The sequence below is a fragment of the Rhamphochromis sp. 'chilingali' genome (assembly GCF_963969265.1).
Source record: "Rhamphochromis sp. 'chilingali' genome assembly, chromosome: 8".
Classification (NCBI taxonomy): Eukaryota; Metazoa; Chordata; class Actinopteri; order Cichliformes; family Cichlidae; genus Rhamphochromis; species Rhamphochromis sp. 'chilingali'.
The window spans coordinates 8188894-8203452 of NC_137935.1; the positions used below are offsets into that span (position 1 = coordinate 8188894).

The 14559-nt window shown below is 39.7% G+C and overlaps 1 protein-coding gene across 3 annotated transcripts in view; it reads right to left on the reverse strand.

The window, feature by feature from the left end:
* The window catches only part of fndc3a (fibronectin type III domain containing 3A), a 46080-nt gene that overhangs the window by 11985 nt on the left and 19536 nt on the right, over positions 1-14559 (reverse strand). For 2 of the 3 annotated variants that reach the window (XM_080888122.1, XM_080888121.1), the window contains exons 3-13: positions 13520-13595; positions 4791-4867; positions 4437-4683; positions 3930-4220; positions 3398-3456; positions 2050-2216; positions 1873-1932; positions 1627-1765; positions 1171-1224; positions 940-1064; positions 595-769 (exon numbers count right to left, since the gene is read on the reverse strand). In XM_080888122.1, the coding sequence (XP_080744248.1) occupies positions 595-769; positions 940-1064; positions 1171-1224; positions 1627-1765; positions 1873-1932; positions 2050-2216; positions 3398-3456; positions 3930-4220; positions 4437-4683; positions 4791-4867; positions 13520-13595 (1470 nt within the window). The remainder of the gene's footprint in view (positions 1-594; positions 770-939; positions 1065-1170; positions 1225-1626; positions 1766-1872; positions 1933-2049; positions 2217-3397; positions 3457-3929; positions 4221-4436; positions 4684-4790; positions 4868-13519; positions 13596-14559) is intronic. The other variant, XM_080888123.1, reaches the window with a different exon arrangement.

Here is a 14559-nt window from a genome sequence, read left to right on the forward strand (position 1 = left end):
TTAAACCTTTAACCGGTAGCTGTGACTCTTGTGATTAAGGATTAAGGACCATTATTTTTAAAAGGCACGAGAAACCACCTTCAATGGAGACCATCTACTCTCGAGTACTTAACACTGTTTAAATGTTCTTGTATCCTTTCCTTCATCCATGGATTGAGTCAACCCTTTCTTGCAAGTCTATGGGCATGTTTTTTTGACCTCACTGCTTAGTTTTCCAACTCTGACATCATCAACTGTGAGACCTAATACAAACTGTTACATCTGTTTAATATTAATTTATTTCAATTAGGCACAGAACGAATCTTAGGAACACCAACGGAAGTAGGACACAATGGACAAAGAATTAAGGTAAGTCTAAGCACAACAAAATGTGGAAAATGTACATATTTTATACTCTTTCACAAACTCAAGATGGCAACACAACTGGAAACACAACAGTCTAAGATAAGCCTGTATGCATTAACGGGAGGCACTTCACGTGGATGGGAAAAACATAATATTTTACAGAAAACAGTGTCTGCATATACTGCTGTTTCATACATGAGCTACAATCTCACATGATCAGATGATTTTAGGTTTACGCAGGAGACATACCGAGCCTTCCTCCTCCATTTCCAAAATATAAAAGATGTCATCCTCCTTTGGAGAGCTAGCAGGCCTCTGCCACTTCAGACACAGCCAGGTCACCCCCGCCATCTCCAGCTCTGGAGGGAAGGGTGGCAATGGCACACTGCATGAGGTGAACAGGTCCACCACTTCACTGAACTCGCTGGGGAGGGCAGAGAGAGATGGTGGATGGGAAAGAATGGGAGAGAGAGACAGAAGAAACACAGTGAGAGACACACATGGATGAAGACAGTGGATGGAAGAAACAGCAATATAATAACGGACAACAGGGAGGGTGCCATTCAGGAGATAATAGGACGTTAATGCACCTACCTTGTACCCATGTCATTTTTGGCTGCAAGGCGGAAAGAGTATCGTGAAGCTGGAGAAAGCTTGGTCACTTTGTACTGCTTCTGAGGTCCATAGTAGCACTGTTCATAAACACCAGTGCCCTTCCCCTTTAATGAACAAAGTGTTTCACTTAAGAAACTGGAATACTAGTTGAACACAAATATCAATTCTTTAGAGATAAAAAAAAAAAAAAAAAAAAAAAAAAAAAATTACCTCATCCCACTGGAGTATGTAGTTTTGAATTTTGGAACCATTGTCACATGGAGCCTATAGATGATTAAAAAAAAAAGCAAACAAAAAAAGGTTTTTAATATTTCAACTAACTAGTAGTCTGTGCAACCACTAGCATTAATCCTCACCATAGAACAGTTTGAATGAAAACACAGAAGTGGTACAACACTGATGGGGGCATGGTAACAAATGTGAAGGGAAGGTAATTATAATTATCAGGTAATCATAGAAAGTGCAGGGATCTTAACTCTTCGTCATTATTCCGCCTCAAGGGGCAAATATGTGTGCATCGTTTATTACTATCACCTACTATCATTCCTGAACACAAAAGAAATCGTAGTTTCAATATTTAGTAATCTTTTTTATATCATACATTCTTGCTGCTTCTTAATGTCCAGCTTTAAAACTGTGGCTTCATCAGGCAGTCTTTTCTTTTACCTTCCACTGAAGTACAAGAGAATTCTTGGTCCCACTGATCTTCTTGGGAGGATTGGGAGGATCTGGCTCACAGCTTAAAGTGGTGAAGCTCACAGCCTCTGATGGGTTTCCCTGTAAACCGCTACACATCGCCTGGACCCTGGGAGGGGGCATGACACAAACAAACAAAAAAAACATGTTTATACATTATTACTAGGAGTACTAAATCTGGATTTGAAATAAGAGGTGGTGGAGTGTTGCACCAACCTGACATGATAGTCTGTTGCTGGCCGAAGGAGTTCTAAAGTTGCACTTAGTTCTTCCCCACTGCATTAAAGGAAAATGAAAAAAAAACAACACCTTTTGAGTTTGATAAGGACATAGTCTATGCTTAATTTGTCATGACAACTGATGTTAAAACTTGTGGATGTTTCTTATACTCACCAGTGCATGCTCTGGTACTTCCCATCTTTACCACTAATTGAGATGGAGACATCATAGCAGAGAGGCTCTGAGAAGCTGGGGTCATCCTCCTTGCTGTCATTCTCACTTTCTGGCTTGGTGGGCGCACTCCAGCTCACTGTTGCTCCTCTGGCCTCGATGTCTGACACCTATCACAAGAAAGTACATTGGATGAGTATCAAGTTATTCCTTCTTCAGAGTATCTGCAGACTCTTAAAATACTGTCAAATTAATAATTTCCTACAACCCTTAAAACTCAGAACCAAAACTGGTTATGGCTGGTAAACAGCCATGCTTAGAAGTCTTAAAAACATAAGCATTTCTTATTCTTGCATTTTCCAAAACCAACATATTGCTTGGTAGTGGAAAAGAGTGTGGGATCAAAATATGCAAACTGACAGTGCATTGGGAAAAAGGTTTTCAGCTTCTGGCAGGGATGTGCTGTGCAACCCTAAGATATTTTTTTTCCATTCTGTTTGGAGAAGATTTAAAAATAGGTTGAGCTACTCTGCAGGGGGGGGATTCATATGTGGAAGAACTCAATCAGGTCAAGTCTGTACCTCCTCCCCTCTGCCCTGCAGGCCCACCTTAGTCCTTTTCCTTCCCGCAGTTTGACTCTCTGTTGAGTAACGGACCAGTATGGCAGAAAAGAGCTGAACTTCCCCAGTATTCTGTTAACTTTATCTATTATATTTCCAACCGAGTTGTTTTTGCTACTTTTACAAGGAGCTCAGACGGTACCAACGGTGACAAATCTTATCTTATAAGGTCAAGCAAATTCTATTTGCAGTTCTACTAATTCTGACCCAGCTGCTATTGAACAGCCATTCTCGTCTTCATTTATCTACAAAGCTGCTGGGCAGCTGAGAACCCAACACCATTTTAAAATAGCAATTTCAAAGGATTAAAAAAAAAAAGAAGTATCTAGTATGAATATTTCAGTCAGATAATTTTGCAACTATAACATTTAATCATGTATTTTGGTGCAAAACAAATGGCTTTCTCATGTATATAATCTAACTATGTGAGAGCCAGGGGAAAAATGTATTTAACCCAGAGCAAATCCAAACCTTTCAGTACTTGTATAAATGCTGCGGCACAATTGGGAATAAAAGTCCCCACATGGATGGTAGTCAGCAGGTCTGACTCCATTAGTAAGATGCTAAGTAATAATTCATTGAGGTTGTTAATAGAATGTTTAATGATGCAACATAGTAGCATCATTACAGTTTCATTTTTTGTTAACGGAATCACATAAAATCATGCAAACTGCATTAATTAGATTTAAAAAAAAAAAAAAAAAAAGAAGAAGAAAGAAGCAAACACCAACCTCTGGTTTATTGATGGTGCTCAAGAGCGCTTGTAGGGCCTGCGCCTCCTTGTCAAGTACTGAGGAAAGAAGAGAAAAAAGTAAATCAATTTATTAAAATACTTTAATAATAGCTACTGTTTTTACGTGCTGAACAAACAGGATGTGTCAGTACTACCAAAATCACTCTGTAAATGTCAAACTTCTTTTAAATTAATGATTACAGATCAACCTTCTGTTAGTTACTACCCTTAAGCTTTAAAGACTTAAAGAAAACTATCAAGTGAGGAATTCAGATATTTCTAAGCTGTGAAAATGATTCTCTAACTGGATCTTGAAAAATATTGTAACGGTTTTTTAAATGCTTCATTATTAGTAGTGGATTGTTTCTACATTGTAGCAATCTCCATCAGGTCACAATGTGAAACTATTCTTCCTGCACATTAAAACGTGACTGATTAAATAGTATCACCTTTGCCCAGCTATTAGTTTTCCCAAATACCATGCTAAAACCCAAAACCTATGATAAACCTCCACCCTTTAATACTCTTACCTGCTGACTCTCCAATTTTTCGCTTGCCTGTCTGCTTGTCAGGAGAGGACACTGTGTGCCTAAGTTGCCCCTGCTCTGCCTCCAGCCCTTTCCCTCCAATACCGTTATGAATGTCCACCGTTGGGGGACTGTTGCAGGACTTCTGTGGTGACGAGGGAGGGCTGTCCTTCACCTGCCCTCCTCCTTGACGCTCCTTCAGTTTCTTCTGCAGACGTTCATGTGTTTTGCTAGTTCTGTCATCTCTGTGAACCAACGACGGACGTCCATGTTGGGAGTGAGAATCTGTAGAGACTGTGGCACAAAAACATTATTCTTATAAGATGGACATGCAAATGCACATGATGAAAGTGAAGTAATTCTCTTAGATTAAGCAACTAAAAGAGTAAGACTTGACTCATGCCATTAGTGTGTAACCAGCCTATCCAAATAAAGTGCTGAGAACAAATACAAAAACAAACAACACAACAAGTATAACAGTATATCCAGGGACTCCTGACTCCAACTCACCCTGCTCTGGGTAAATATGAGCTGGATGGTACTGAGAGATGTACTGGGAGCTCATGTCGCCCACGCCCCCTGCCATGCCTGTATACAGGTGATGTGGAGGGGGCATCATGGCAGGGTGTGGGATGAAGGCAGGCAGGTGGGCATGGGGTGGTGGAGGAGGATGGTGGAGAGGGGAGTGCCCCCCTGGGTGGAACTCTGGTTGCTGAGGTAAAACCAGAACCCGCCGCACTCCGTTCTCTTCTATGATCTAAGGGGGGGAAAACAATAGCATTGAAAGCAGATATCAAAGCTACTCTCAGAATGATAAGATGCCAATCAGAAACACTGGGATGGAAATAGCGCATGAATGGCTACCTGTGAAATGTATCCAGGAGGCACATAGATTGGAGGCACTGAACCATTTGGAGACATCATGGGAACCTGAGCAGGACCTACGAAGAAGTTAGAAAGGCGCAAGATCAAACACCTTCCCTCAGGATAAACACTGTAATACATGGGGCTTAAGTTTAATACAAGCCCAACAGCTATGGCAAACCAGAACCACAATCCACAAATGTAGCACATTTCCGACATGCCACGCAGCAATGAATGAGTGATCAAAACTAAGCCAGAGCCCCCAATTTACATTTTTTAACTGAAGGGTCAGGGCTTTATTTACAGAAGACTACACTCAATTAGTAAAGTCAACAATGCGGCCATTTACCTTAAAACTTCTATAGAAATAATAAACACACTTTACTTAAATCTAAGTCAGAAAAACTTCTCACATTCAGCTACTTAAAATTCCCATGCACAGGCAGTTTTCACTAAAGCTGCACCTCTGTAAGAGGAATATCCCTGTATATGATTTGTTTTTCTAAACCAGATGCATTTTCAATAAGTATTTTCTTAATACCTATGAGAAAAAAGGCCCAAAACACATTTTTAAAAATCCTGGCAAATGCAAGAAAACCACTTTCCAAAAGTGCTGAGGAACAAAGTTTCCTGCTCTGTTGTGGGGGGCAGTTCAACGGCTTAGCTCAGCTCAGAGAAGAGACAGCTCAGCAAAAAGCCTTGGAGAAAGAAAGAGACCTCTCAGCCAAGTTTGCACATTCACACATTTCTCTTCTTACAGACCAAAGACAAACGCCCCCCAATGCCATATGTCATGGAGGAGAGCAAAAGAGATTGCTTGATTAAGCATTTTCACTCATTTTGTCAAAAGAGTAATAAGAGGCAAAAGCTATTCTAATTCTAACGTGTCTAGGACTATAGCCTGCCACACTCCCACTAACACTTAGCACTGCCCTCCTTCAGCACTAAGTCCAGCCTCCAGGTCTCAAGGAAGATTAACAGCAAGTACGAGCACAAATAGGAACAGCTGCCAGTTTGCCAGCTACCTGTTTTGGATATTTCCACCACTATTACTTCCAAATAACAGAAGCATTGCCGTTAATACATTCGGGACCAAATTACAGTAACTGTGAGGCTGTTGCTTTAGACTGTAGTAGCATTTAATTAAGTGTAAACAGATAAAATCTCAACACAGAATAACAGGTCCAGAGTTCACAGTTGTAATCAGCAGCTCAACACAGAGGCGGGTAATGTTTGAGAGGCAGTCGAGCAACTTTGTTTTGTGAGAAAAGTAATGCTGCACCATCGAAGCTGACACAGCAGTCTTTATCTGTGTAGGTCAATCCGTGTGTGAATGTTGCACAGCTTTGGTGATATTGCTGTTGCTATCAGGAAAGGAAGTAAATGTGATCATTTCTATGCTTGTATATTATTCTACAGGCTGTGGGAGAAATGTGAGAGGGGAGAAAAGTCATGAATACATGATAAGAGAAGGTAAATGTCCATATGGGTAGACAGAAATGTTAACTTTAATCTATAGCTGATCATGACGCGTTTGCATCACTTTACAAAGAAAAGTAGTACGACAGCTTAGAATTGAATCATACTCACATCCCCTTTCTGGTATTATTTGCTATACAAAGGGTTACAAAGAATTTTACCCCACTGACCCAGTGTACCGAGCCAAGACTAAATGCATCAACAGTAGCCTCCAGGAGACCCAACTACGTAAGCCCATGATTTTGCAGGGCACCTGCTCCCTGCTAATAAACTTTCTTGAATAAGACAAACAGAAGATAGGCCTTTTATACTGAAGTCAAAAGGGCAAACAGGCAGTGAGTCATTTCCCTGCCTAAGAACACAGGCTGTGCAAGGACAAAAATTCAGGTAACATGAGGAGACTTTGTCTGAATGAAGCCAGTCACACTGGCTCAGCCATCATAGATTTTTAGATTAACAATATAATTTGAGTAGGAGTTCAAGGGCTGCATTGTGAACTCTACTCACTTTTAAGAAAAATCTGTTATGCCACTCAGTACTAAGCAGCACATCAGCCTAACAACTGCCTAAAGCAATTCTAGTTAGTGCCTCTGATGCTGAGGAACAGGAAATCTGATTAATCTCATTAGCATGCTATACGTTGTTCACACAGAATGAAAAGCTTTGTGTCTACCAACTTGGAGTGCATGGGCTAGAAAGTACAAGGTAAGAGAGGCAGGATAGAAGTCCACGATGTGAGAAGCAGGGTGGAAAATAGGGGGAGACACCCACTCTTTTTACATCAAACTGACGCACGCGTGCTGACAAAGATCAGATTATTTGAAGAAAAAAAAAAAAAAAAAAAAAAAAGGCCACATCCCCACCCCCCTCCTCCCCCTGAGTCAACCGAAGCACTGGTTGTGCTGACGTGGCCATGAAGTGCCAGCCTTCCAGAGGAAGTTGCCACAGAAAAAAGAAAAACTCATTAAGAAAAAAGAAAGTATCAGTATTCCTCTAGGAGTTAAAGACTTTTCAAAAGGCCGCATACATGTTCACATACACAAAAATGAGCTGAGGCCCTTTGAGCACCCACCTGTTTCCGCTTGTCTTAAAATGGGGCTCAATAACAAAAACAGTCAAGCGGAACTTCACATGCATGCTGCAAAAATACAAAACTTGGCAGACGTGGTGTTGAAATAATAGATTATAAAATTTGCTTGCTATAATACAAGCAAACTGTCAGGTTTAATCCGATGTACGATGAACCCTCAATTACATTTGAAGACTACAAAGAAGCAGATAAGCTACATAGAGTCTGTTTGGGTTAAGAGACAAGTGTAAAAATCCAGGAAAGCATTCAGAGGGAACAACAGTCAGTATTTTCATATGGGCGCTCTCAATGAGCTCTCACTGGCAACACGATGAACTGTGGTCCTATAAAGATGAAGTGGGCTTGATTAATTAGAGCTAATAAATTGTCTCTATCAGCAAATAAAGAGGAGAGTTAGGGTAGGCAGGGGATGCAAGAACACTTACTGACAGTGGATAATAATTACACCCAAGCAAGGGAAAAGGAAGTACTGAACTGTCAATAATCCCAAAAAGTAATAATTAGAACTTAAAACCATAACCTGAATTTTTAGTGATGACACTGTGGCAAATTGTTCCCTTTTTTGCATGATATAGCATTTTTCTTTTAGGCGGGAAATATCTTTCATCAAATTAAGAAGGCAGTAATTTATAGCAAGCGCAACATTTTATTATCAGATTACAAAGGCTGCATGTGTACACCCATCCTCAGACACAGTGCTGATCCAAAACATGCCTGCTAGCATCCAACCATCACCAATCTATCCAGATAGAGGAGGAGAAAAAAAGGAGAGGGAACTGTGCAAACCAGAACTTGAGGAAGCTGTAAACAATTGAACATTTTAAGAAAAAAAATAGACATTTTCTTGGGTATTTGTAAAGTTAATCTGAATATCCTAAAAATGTTAAGGCATCTGTGTGAGTCTTGCAGCCCCCACCGGTATGAATGACGTTTACAGGAAGGGAGGGAGTCAGTAACCTTCATGCTTGTGCTTATTACAGAACATCAGAGGCTTATACTGCTGTAAGCCAGACTAAACCAGAACAAGAGAGGGGCCATGACTACAGGGGGCACTTTTTTGTAAATAATGAATTATCTGACTATGTTCAGGAAATAAAGATTCCACTTTAAAAACAGTTTCCTGACATAAAGTTATGATGTCTGAAATGATAATTTCCCAAACACAAAAACAGCTTAAGAGACATGCAACCATCTTATTGCTATGGACATCCCCCAACTGCCTAAACGGGGGTGGAGGGTGGGGTTAAGTTGACACCCCCCCCCATCATATCCTCTTTACCCCTTTCCCTTGGTATCAACGCAGCAGCGGGAGAATGACTCACAAGCTCAGTCATTCTTAGAGCTACTCACTGCAGAAGCTGTGAATGAACTGTCTGCATCCACATGTTTGTGTACATGTCCTTGGAGTTAGGTGGGGGAGGTGATGAGCATAAAAATAGTGCTAATGTGTTTGATGTTTGCAGCCCAATCCTGTAAACCATATGTGATGGCTGTGGTTTGGGAAAGGGTGTTGTGTATGAAAAGAAGTCCAACTACAGCTGTTCACATGGGTTTTAATTTTAAATGATGCAATTCATCCAAATTTCTGTTTATTTCCAGTTAAAATAATAGGCTGACTACTGGTTGCTGGTAGCCTGTGCCACCAGCAACCGTTTCATGATGGCCTTAGCTACTCAGTCGAAGACTGAGTAATGTTGGACCAATGTTGCACCAATTACGATGGGTTCATTCATTACCATTGTTTCATTCTAAACATTTCCAGCGGCCACTTCTTCTGCCACCATTTTTTCAGGTAGACAGGAGGAGAATGCTTTAATTTGAAGAGACAAACTGCCTAAGTGCAGGCACACCAGTTTAAATTTCAGCAACAGCAGTAGACACTAGTGTAGATTACATCATAGACTCCATATAGATTTAACACTGAAGTATAAATTACACCTAAAGAGGTGGTGGAAAATTAAGCAGCGACAGAAAAAGTATAATCCATATTTGAAATTCTCATTTAATGTTTTTTTTTCCTGTTGTTGGGGGGAAAAAACGTGATGGTTACATACATACAGTTTTCTAGGGTAGCCTATCTGAAACAGTTTTTCTGAAGGTTAGTATGCACTAACAAGCTCAAAAAATTCAAGTTGATGATACTGCAAGTGAAGTGGATCAAATTAACTCAACCCCAAAAACTCAAATCATAGGAATTATTTTCGTAGAACTTCTTGAACATAGATTGTCATCAAAACAGTCTCAAAACGGACTACACCATAGTATACAGTGTAGACAGTTTAAGGCACAGGATATGATAGATGTAACTTTCTTCAATAGGGAAAAAGAAAGACTAAAGACACCTGCAGATCATCAGAAATGAAGTGAAGTGAAGTGTTTCATAGCTGTGAGACAGCCTCAGCGGAGATAAGGGACACGTAAGCAGAAGGACTGAATAATCAAACTGAGTAAGGTGTGTGTCTGCTCAGTAACATGAAGGTCTGTGCACACTATTTTTAGCTTCCCGTCACAATACCAAAATGACTGATTTTTTGTGAAAAAAAATGGCAAATCACTATCAGGTTCAATAAGCCCTGTAGAACTAGACAGAGCTTTATGCCATAAACCACCGACTGAATCATCCAAAGTGATGGTGAATCACCGCAAGGCTATATCACATAAAGAAGTGGATCTAATCAACCTAGTGGTCCTGAAGCTGACTTGCCTCATCTGTCACCAAGCTTATCAGGTGGCTACAGATTCCAGTGATGCAGCTTTCTTCATCTACGTCTAGATTTGGCATCTAGAAGTAGGTAAAGAGAAAGCCAAATTAGGGAGTGCTGGCCTGAAACTGTGAGGGCATGTCCACTCTCCTTGTGGCAAGAAAGTTACCCAACACAAGCACAGTAAATGGCCACTCCAATTAGATTCTATCATCTCAGGTCCCGCCTCCAACTTAGCAAAAAGGCAAACGCCTTCTATAAACGACATTTAACAAGACTGTGCGTTCCTATTAACCTGGCTGCCATGCCCTAACACACAGAAATTGTGCACATTAAGCTGCTAAAAATATGTGAATATATGAGCACACAAAATGATGTCGTATAAAGCAAAAAGTGCGTAAGCCAGATCCTTTTGGCTTTGTGATACCATCATACACACCAGGGTTAAAGATGGAAGCATACACGTGCACATTAAACACTTAAGTGAACAGAGATATTGTTGTGTTGTATGGGTTGTTCTGAACAAACAAGGGAGGGGGAAAACAAAACAAAAAACAACCCAATCAACCAGCACATACATGCATGCATGCATGCATGCCTGCAAGCACAAACAGACACACACACACACACACACACACACACACACACACACACTTCTTCCTCCCTCCTTGCACTGCAAGCGGTGAGTCATCCCTCTATTCACGTCACAGAGAGATGAGTGCACCCTGTGACAGGCCAGTTAGTAGCAGTCACACTGATCTATGTGGCACCTCTCAGCTCCTTGTTTCTCCTCTGATGGAAACTATGCATGCTTGCTCCCTATTAGGAAGGTTTACTAAGCTCATAATGGGGGACTGGTGTGAGAACTCAGAAGAGAGGAGTAGGGAGAAGAGCCCCTGCTGTGAGCACATTGTATTATGGCTTCCTGGCTGGGCAGTATCACTTTCTATAACTCCTTTGTCATTTAACTATAGATCCCTGGGGCATGTCATCTCATAGTTATTTCTATATGCCACATGGTATAGACAAAAGGCCCAGACACAATGAGACAGTAAGCAGCAGTCTATATGGAAATCATTAAATGTGTCCTACAATGCTGAATGCCTTTAATGGGGTCACAAAGGGTATCAGAAATTAATCACACTATGTTAACATCTTTTTCCTTATCATATCAAATTCACAATTGGAGAGAGAGAACGCAAGAGTGGCTATGAGCTCGAGGAAATGTCAATACAGGGCAGGATGTCCCGTGTACCAAGCCATAAACAAAGCAAATCATTTTCAGATCAATGTTTTCTCCGGGCAACTACAATTTATCATTTATAATTATGGTACCACGACGCTCCCTCCTACAACTACGCTGGCACTTTTTCCCCCTCCTTCACACTGTCAGCAACACGTTAGGGCTAGACTTCATTGTTGCTGTCACAAAGCCAGCGTAATCACCAACAATTGTGGAAAAGGAAATGCCATCAGGACAAATAAGCATGAGTAACACATCTTACTCAAACATCTTTTGCCCCAAGCCCTCTACTAAACACTGTAATTATGCCATATTTTTCTTTAACATTATGATATATAGATTACAGATGCACCATTCATCAGGACAATGGATTTTTAATGAGATGAGGGAGAAGAATATAAAGAGAACAAAATTACATATTAACTGAGCGTAATCAAGCATTTCTCATGCTAGATTCGTATAAATAATGCACATTTTGTTAACATCTTTTTTGTTAGTTTGTTGTGTTAAACAATAGGCTCACTCATTTTTAAGTCTTCTAAAAACAGTACATGTGATCGTATGAGTACACAAAACCGGTTTTGCTTGCTTTAATCACTGCTCCCGTTTACAATGGTCACAGGTCTCTTCCTTATGTGTAATTCAAGTGATGAGGGACAAAGTCTGAAGGCTTTGATTAAATATAAAAAAAATTTTTTAAAAAAAGCTCTCTTCTAAAGTTCAGCAAACGTAATAGGAGCGTTCAGCAGTCTGAGTTTGACAAGTCAAATGAATACCTTCCAAACTAACTGTGCTTTTCAGTAGGCATCTAATTGTTCATGTTATCCTCTTGCTGCCATATTGACAAGGAAAACAGTGTCCAGATGAAGAAAATAAAGAACTTCATACTTAAACCACGGTACCTTTGGAAGATACCCATTTGATTCAACAGTCTCAGAATGCTGAAGCCTCTTATTAACTTTAAAGACAGATGGAATGATTATAGTAAACAAAACACACTTAAATAATGCTTGCATGACCACATGTACATCACATACTACAGAACAAGAATCTGTCCTTTAAGCACGTTTAAAGATATTTGTCTTAAAAACATCTTGTCATATGCCATTCTTTGAACTAGTCACTGTTGTAACTGAAACTATACGTGCAATTATGGCACTGAGCAAGCTGAGAGCTATGACACATGACTACCATTCTGATATTTTTTCAGTAAAAATACGTCACTGCATCCTCACCAACTTCCTCTCTTTCAAGGCGAAAAAACCAAGCTGAATGACTCCACATAAAGGAAATAACTGACAAGAACAGAATCTGTGTTAATCAGATTACCATATCCTGAGAAAAAAAAAAACAAAAAAAAAAACGCACTCATCAAGCACTTTATTAACACTACTGCAACCCTGTAATTCAATACAACCCCTCCTATAGTAATTTTTCCACCCCATTTACATACGTAACGGTGGAAAATATTATGCATGCTTTAAGATATGAAGCAGTTAAATGTACCACTACCAACCACCATGACTTAAATGACGAACATACAAGTAGAATGATCAGATTTACCAGCCCAACTTTGACTTTAGGCTCAACTTAATCTCCCTTTGTCCTACTCCCCTCTAGGTCTCTAGTTTTCCCAAGGCTAAGTTTATCCAAACATTTCAACTTTCATTTTCTCTTTGTAAACGTGATGCAGAGTGAAGATTAATATGATTATCTGACAGCCACGCCTTCTCTACCAAATGCCAGAAAAGGCTCTTCAGTTGAGTGACAGTCATGCAGGTGCCTTATTTTTCATTAGCTGTTGATGATTTCTGCTGCAAATGAATGAGTTTGAAGCTTTAACATTTTATATGTATTCATATGTACAAGGTTATGATGAAAATTAAACCTTGATCTAATACTGTTGCCGTGTTATCTATGCAGAAAACACATAGTCAAACACAACGCCTAATTATCTCTTTAAAATGCTGGGGAAACTATTGTATTCCAAAAATAGATTAACAGATGACATTGTATGAACTAATTTTTAAAGGCAAAAAACAGAACTGAGAAAATACGTTTTGTTTTTTTTTTGTCTCTATGCATTAATGAATAAAGACGGGTGAAAAACATCCAGTGAGGTAAAAAAAAGTTAAGACTGACTTAACTGAACGTTATGTCATATTAGACAACACAGATAAAAATTTAGACTAAAAAGATCAACGCTTCTTCTTACCTGTGATACACTGAAACTGACCATCCTCTCGTCGAATAGTAAAGGCCTCACCTGGGTTTACTTGCACCAGGATTACCTGTGAGAAAGCAAACAAGATGACAAACAGAAAAATATGAGTTTCAAACTCTCATTTCAGTGAAGGCATACTGAATGACCTACAAAAGTGCCATGCTTAATGAATAACTTTAAAATAATTAAACCGTCTCATACCCTAAAGAAGGTATAATTCAGGAAAGTCAAAAAGGTAAAAACCACAATCGTAAAAAAGAAAAAAAAAGTATTAAAAAAAAAAAAATACAAAAACCAATATGATAATATAAAATATAATTTGCTGGAAAACAGTTTCTCGCCACAGCTAAATCAAATGTACAGGAAAGACAAATTTGTTGATTAAGAAAAGACACAGCTACGTAGCCGACAATGAGTCACACTGCTTATGTCATTTACAAAAGACCAGGGAAAAAAAAAAAAAGCAAAAAAAAAACAACAACCAAGAAAGCACAAACTAAAAAGCACACTTTGGTCTGTAAAGACATTTCCAATCACCTTCAAGGTCTCTGACAATATAACCTTTCTTTTAAGAGCTGCATCCAAAGTGTTATTGTAAGTTTATAACAATCATTATTTTTCTCCTTTCAATTAAATAACAGGTTAGCTTAGGTTAGAAAATGAAAATATCAAGATCACAAACTGATTATTCCGTTAACTTGTCTTTTTAAAGTCTGAAACATGCGCAACTAGGCTTTTGTTGCCTGGCACTGTGTGTGGGAGCTAGTTACCTCACTCTTGTGGAAGTCGCTGTCATAGAATCTACACTCCTCTAGCAAAGGGCTTTGACTATGGTTCGCTTCAAGCACTGAAATCATCAGCACCTCCATCTCTGACACTGCTCCCATTCATGTGCTCAGCAGGGAGAGGAAAGAGCCCTTTGCCTGCCACACAGAGCCTCATATGTCCATACAAACCCACACAAGCAGCGTCAGCAGCAAGCGTAGATGATGGAGGTGGTGGGAGGGGCAAGGGAGGTTTAAGTGAATCAA